The sequence below is a fragment of the Schistocerca americana genome, chromosome 11, assembly GCF_021461395.2.
Source record: "Schistocerca americana isolate TAMUIC-IGC-003095 chromosome 11, iqSchAmer2.1, whole genome shotgun sequence".
Classification (NCBI taxonomy): domain Eukaryota; kingdom Metazoa; phylum Arthropoda; class Insecta; order Orthoptera; family Acrididae; genus Schistocerca; species Schistocerca americana.
The window spans coordinates 103222301-103227398 of NC_060129.1; the positions used below are offsets into that span (position 1 = coordinate 103222301).

At 37.5% G+C, this 5098-nt stretch overlaps 1 protein-coding gene across 1 annotated transcript; it reads right to left on the reverse strand.

Moving 5' to 3' along the window:
- Nucleotides 1–714: 714 nt before the first annotated feature.
- Nucleotides 715–1594, reverse strand: LOC124553314 (DDB1- and CUL4-associated factor 8-like). Its single transcript, XM_047127192.1, has 2 exons — nucleotides 1565–1594; nucleotides 715–1489 (listed from the first exon to the last, which is right to left on the reverse strand). The coding sequence occupies exons 1-2, from the start codon at nucleotides 1592–1594 to the stop codon at nucleotides 881–883; spliced, it is 639 nt and encodes a 212-aa protein (XP_046983148.1). The 3' UTR covers nucleotides 715–880.
- Between the last annotated feature and the right edge of the window lie 3504 nt (nucleotides 1595–5098).

Below are 5098 nucleotides of genomic sequence, written 5' to 3' on the forward strand. Positions count from 1 at the left end.
TTTGCGATTTTCCCATATTTGCGTTTTTCCCACATTTGCGTTATTGCCATATATGTTTTTTTTCTATATGTGTGTTTCTCCAATATTTGTGTTTTTCCAATATTTGTTTTTTTCCCATACTTGCATGTTTCCCACATATGGGTTTTTCCCATACTTGCGTTTTTGCCATACTTGCGTTTTTTCCATATCTGCGATTTTCCCATATTTGCGTTATTTCCATTTTTGAGTTCTTTTCATATTTGCGTTTATCCCATATTAGCGTTTATCCCAATATTTGAGTTTATCCCATATTTGCGTTTTTCCCATATTTGCGTTTTACCTATATATGCGATTCTCTCATATTTGCGTTTTTCCCAGCTTTTCGTTTTTCCCATATTTGCGTTTTTCACATATTTGCGATTTTCCCATTTTTGCATATTTCCCTTATTTGCGTTTTCCCCATATTTGCATTTTTCCCATATTTGGGTTTATCCCATATTTGCGTTTATTCCAATATTTGAGTTTATCCCGTATTTGCGTTTTTCCCGTATTTGCGTTTTACCCATATTTTTGTTTTTCCCATTTTTACGTTTTTCCTATATTTACGTTTTTCCCATATTTGCGTTTTTCCCATATCTCATGATCCTATCCTACCAACCGTTTCCTTCTTCTAGTCAAGGTGTGCCACTAAATTCTCTTCTCCCATATTTGCTATTTTCCATCACTCATCAAAGAATGAATGTATATTACAGGAATCCTATTGAAGGATTACAGAGCTAACAAGATGGGAGTTGAGAAGCCAGGCACTCCATGTCCACTTATAAGGAAGAGGAAATTAATTTTGCTGGGTTCAGATGGCACGACATAGGGATGGGGGGCAGTCAACTGCTGCTGGTGCCAACTACGAAGGAGAACACTGCAAGCGGCGATCACGGTCGCCATCTGAGCTGTTGCTCGAGTCGTCTGAAGAGTAGCTATCTCCCATCTCGTCCTGCTGCTGCTCTCGTGTGCCTCGGGCACGGCCACTACGCCTCTCAGTTTGACGAATGTGTCGCCACAGAATCCACAACATCTGGCCGTCAAAACTGTCTGGATTGCGACCACTTTCTTCTTCTCTTGCTCGGCGGTTGCGCTGCAGAACAGACTTAAGACCTGTCATGGCAGGCTCTCGCTCACAAGATGGAACCCAAATCTTCACATCATCATCTAACCCACTTGTAGCAATAACTGGAATCTGAGGATGTGGCTCAAGACAATTCACCACACCATTTTCATCTCCACACATCCATTGTACAATTGCCTCTGTATGCTTCTCCCAGAAATAAATATTTCCACAGTCCGATCCAGAGACCACAAATTCGCTTCGAGGTCCAAAGAAACCAACACCTTTCACAGTAGCATTGTTCCTGTGACCTTCATACTTATGGATAAATTCTGTTCCTGTCGTAGAACGAGTGTCAAAAAGATAGATATCTTCATCATTGTATGAAGCCAACAGCTCAGTACCATGCTACCAACCAATTCCTTCTTTTAGTCAAGTTGTGTCCCTTATTTCTCATCTCCCATATTGGAGTTTTTCCCATACTTGCATTATCCCGTATTTGTGTTTTCCCATATTTGCGTCTTTCCATTTTTGCGTTTTTCACATATCTGCGTTTTCCCATATTTGTGTCTCCCTAATTCTTGCGTCTACCCCATACTTGCGTGTTCCCCATACTAGCGTCTTCCCCATATTTGCATCTTTCCCATACTTTCGTGTTCCCCATACTACCATCATCCCCAAAGTTACGTCTTCCCCATAGTTGTGTCTTCCCCATACTTGCATCTTCCCCACACTTGCATCTTCCCTATACTTGCGTTTTTCCCATACTTGATTCCTTCTGAAATTTGTTTTTTTCTCATATTTACGTTTTTCCAATATTTGCATTTTCCCCATATTTGCGTTTTTCCGATATTTGCGTTTTTCCCATACATTCGTTTTCCCCATAATTGGGTTTTTCCAATATGTGAGTTTATCCCATATATGCCTTTTTCCCATATATGCGTTTTTCCCATATATGCACTTTTCCCATATAAGCGTTTTTACCATATATGCGTTTTTCCATATTTGCGTTTTTCCCATATTAGTGTTTTTCCTATATTTGCGTATTTCCCATATTTGCGTTTTTCCCATGTTTGAGTTTTCCCATAGTTGCGTTTTTCCCATATATGCGATTTTCCCATATTTGCGTTTTTCCGATATTTGCGATTTTCCGATATTTGTGATCATCTGATATTTGCGATTTTCTGATATTTGCGCTTTTTCTAATATATGTGTTTTTCCGATGTATGAGTTTTTTCCATATAAGCGTTTTTCCCATATAATTTGCGTTTTCCCCACAATAGCGATTTAACCATATTTGCGTTTTTCCTATTTCTGCGTTTTTCTCATATTTGCGTTTATCCCGAATTTGCGTTTCTGCCAATATCTGCGTTTATCCCATATTTGCGTTTATCCCATACTTGCGTTTTACCCATATTTGCGGTTTTCCCATATTTGCGATTACCCAATATTTGCGTTTTTCCCATCTTTGCGTTTTTCCCATATTTGCGTGTTACCCTTATTTGCGTTTCTCCAATATTTGCGTTTTTCCCGTATTTTCGATTTTCCCATATTTGCGTTTTTCCCATATTTGCGTGTTTCCTATATCTCATGAACCTATCCTACCACCCGTTTCCTTCTTCTAGTCAAGGTGTGCCTCTAAATTCTCTTCTCCCATATTTGAGATGTTCCATCACTCATGAACCCATGCTACCAACCGATTCCTTCTTTTAGTCATGTTGTGCCCCACATTTCTCTTCTCCCATATTTGCGTTTCCCCATATTTGCGTTCATCCCATATTTGTGATTATCCCATATTTGTGTTTTACCCAATTTGCTTTTTTCGCATATTTGCGTGTTTCCCATGTTTGTGTTTCTCCCTTATTAGCGGTTTTCCAATATTAGCTTTTTTCCCATATTTTCGTTTTTCCCATATTCGCGTTTTTCCCATTTTTGAGTGTTTCATATATCTCATGAACCTATCCTACCAGCTGTTTCCTTCTTCTAGTCAAGGTGTAACACTAAATTGCCTTCTCCCATATTTGAGATGTTTCATCACTCATGAACCCATGCTACCAACCGATTCCTTCTTTTAGTCAAGTTGTGCCTCACATTTCTCTTCTCCCATATTTCCGTTTCAACATATTTGTGTTTTTCCCATATTTGCGTTTTCCCAAATTTGCGATTTTCCCATAGTTGGGTTTTTCCCATATTGTGTTTTTCCTATACTTGCGATTATCACATATATGCGTTTTCCCCATATGTGCGTTTTTCCAACATAGAGTTTTCCCATATATGCGTTTTTTCCATATATGCATTTTTCCAATGTATGCATTTTTCCCATATATGCACCTTTCACATATATGCGTTGTTACCATATATACGTATTTACGATATTTGCGTTTTTCCCATATTTGCATTTTTGCCATACTTGCGTTTTTACCATATCTGCGTTTCTCCCATATTTGCGTTTTTCCTATATTTGCATTATTTCCATATTTGAGTTGATTTCATATTTGCGTTTATCCGATATTAATGTTTATCCCAATATTTGAGTTTACCCCATATTTTCGTTTTTCCCATATTTGTGTTTTACCTATATTAGCCTTTCTCCGATATTTGCGTTTTTGCCACCTTTTCGTTTTTCCCATATTTGCGTTTTTCACATATTTGCGATTTTCCAATATTTGCGTATTTCCCTTATTTGCGTTTTCCCCATAGTTGCGTTTATCCTATATTTGCATTTATCCTGTATTTGCGTTTATTCCAATATTTGCGTTTATTCCATATTTGTGTTTTTCCCATATTTGCGTTTTACCCATATTTTTGTTTTCCCCATATTTTCGTTTTTCCCATATTTGCGTTTTTCCCATATTTGCCTTTTTCCCATATTTGCGTTTTTCGCATATTTGCGTTTTTCCAATTTTTGCATTTCTCCCATTTTTACGTTTCTCCCATATTTGCGATTCTCCCATAATTGTGTTTTTCACATATTTACGTTTTTCCCATAGTTCCGTTTTTCCCATATTTGCGATTTTCCCTTTTTTGCTTTTTGCCCATTAATCATGAACCCATGCTACCAACCATTTTTTTTTTCTACTCAAGGTGTGCCACAAAATTCTCTTCTCCCATATTTGCGTTTGTCTGATATTTGCGATTGTGAAACATTTGCATTTGCCCTACATTTGCATTTGTCCAACATTTGCGTTTGTCCCACATTCGCATTTCTCATACATGTGCATCTTCCCCACATATGCGTTTTTCCCAAATTTGCGTTTGTCGCATATCGGCGTTTGTCCCATATCTGCGTTGGCCCATATCTGCGTTTGTCCCATATCAGAGTTTGTCCCATATCTGCGTTTTTCCCGTATCTGTGATTTCCCCAATCTGCGTTTTCCCCATATTTGCGTTTTTCCCATATTTGCGTTTCTCTCATATTTGCGTTATTCCCATATTTGAGTTTTTCCCATATTTGCGTTTATTCCATATTTGCGTTTATCCCTATATTTCTGTTTATCCCATATTTGTGTTTTTCTCATATTTGCGTTTTTCCCATATTAGCGTTTCTCCCATCTTTGCCATTTTCCCATATTTGCGTTTTTCCCAAATTTGCGTCTTCCTTTATTTGCGTTTTTCCCATATTTGCGTTTTTTCCATATTTTCGTTTTTCCTATTTTTGCGTTTTTCCCAAATTTGCGTTTATCCCATATTTGCGTTTAACGCATATTTGCGTTCTTCCCATACATGCATTTTTCCCATATTTGACTTTTTCCATATTTGCGTTTTTCCCATATTTGTGTTTGTCCCATATTTGCGTTTGTAAAATATTTGCGTTCATCCCATATTTGAGCTTTCCCATATTTGCGTTTATCCCAATATTTGAGTTTATAACATAATTGCGTTTTTCCCATATTTGCGTTTTGCCTATATTTGCGTTTCTCCCATATCTGCGTTTTTCCCAGCTTTTCGTTTTTCCCATATTTTGCGTTTTTCACATATTTCGATTTTCCCATATTTGCGTATTTCCGTTATTTGCGT

Bases quoted from the DNA above. Each gene is read 5' to 3' on its own strand.
- LOC124553314 (XM_047127192.1), bottom strand. From the start codon at position 1,594: ATGGGAAAACACAAATACGGGATAATGCAA. The intron at 1,490-1,564 runs GTATGGGAAAAA...ATTGGTTGGTAG, and splicing joins ACAAATACGGGATAATGCAA to CATGGTACTGAGCTGTTGGC.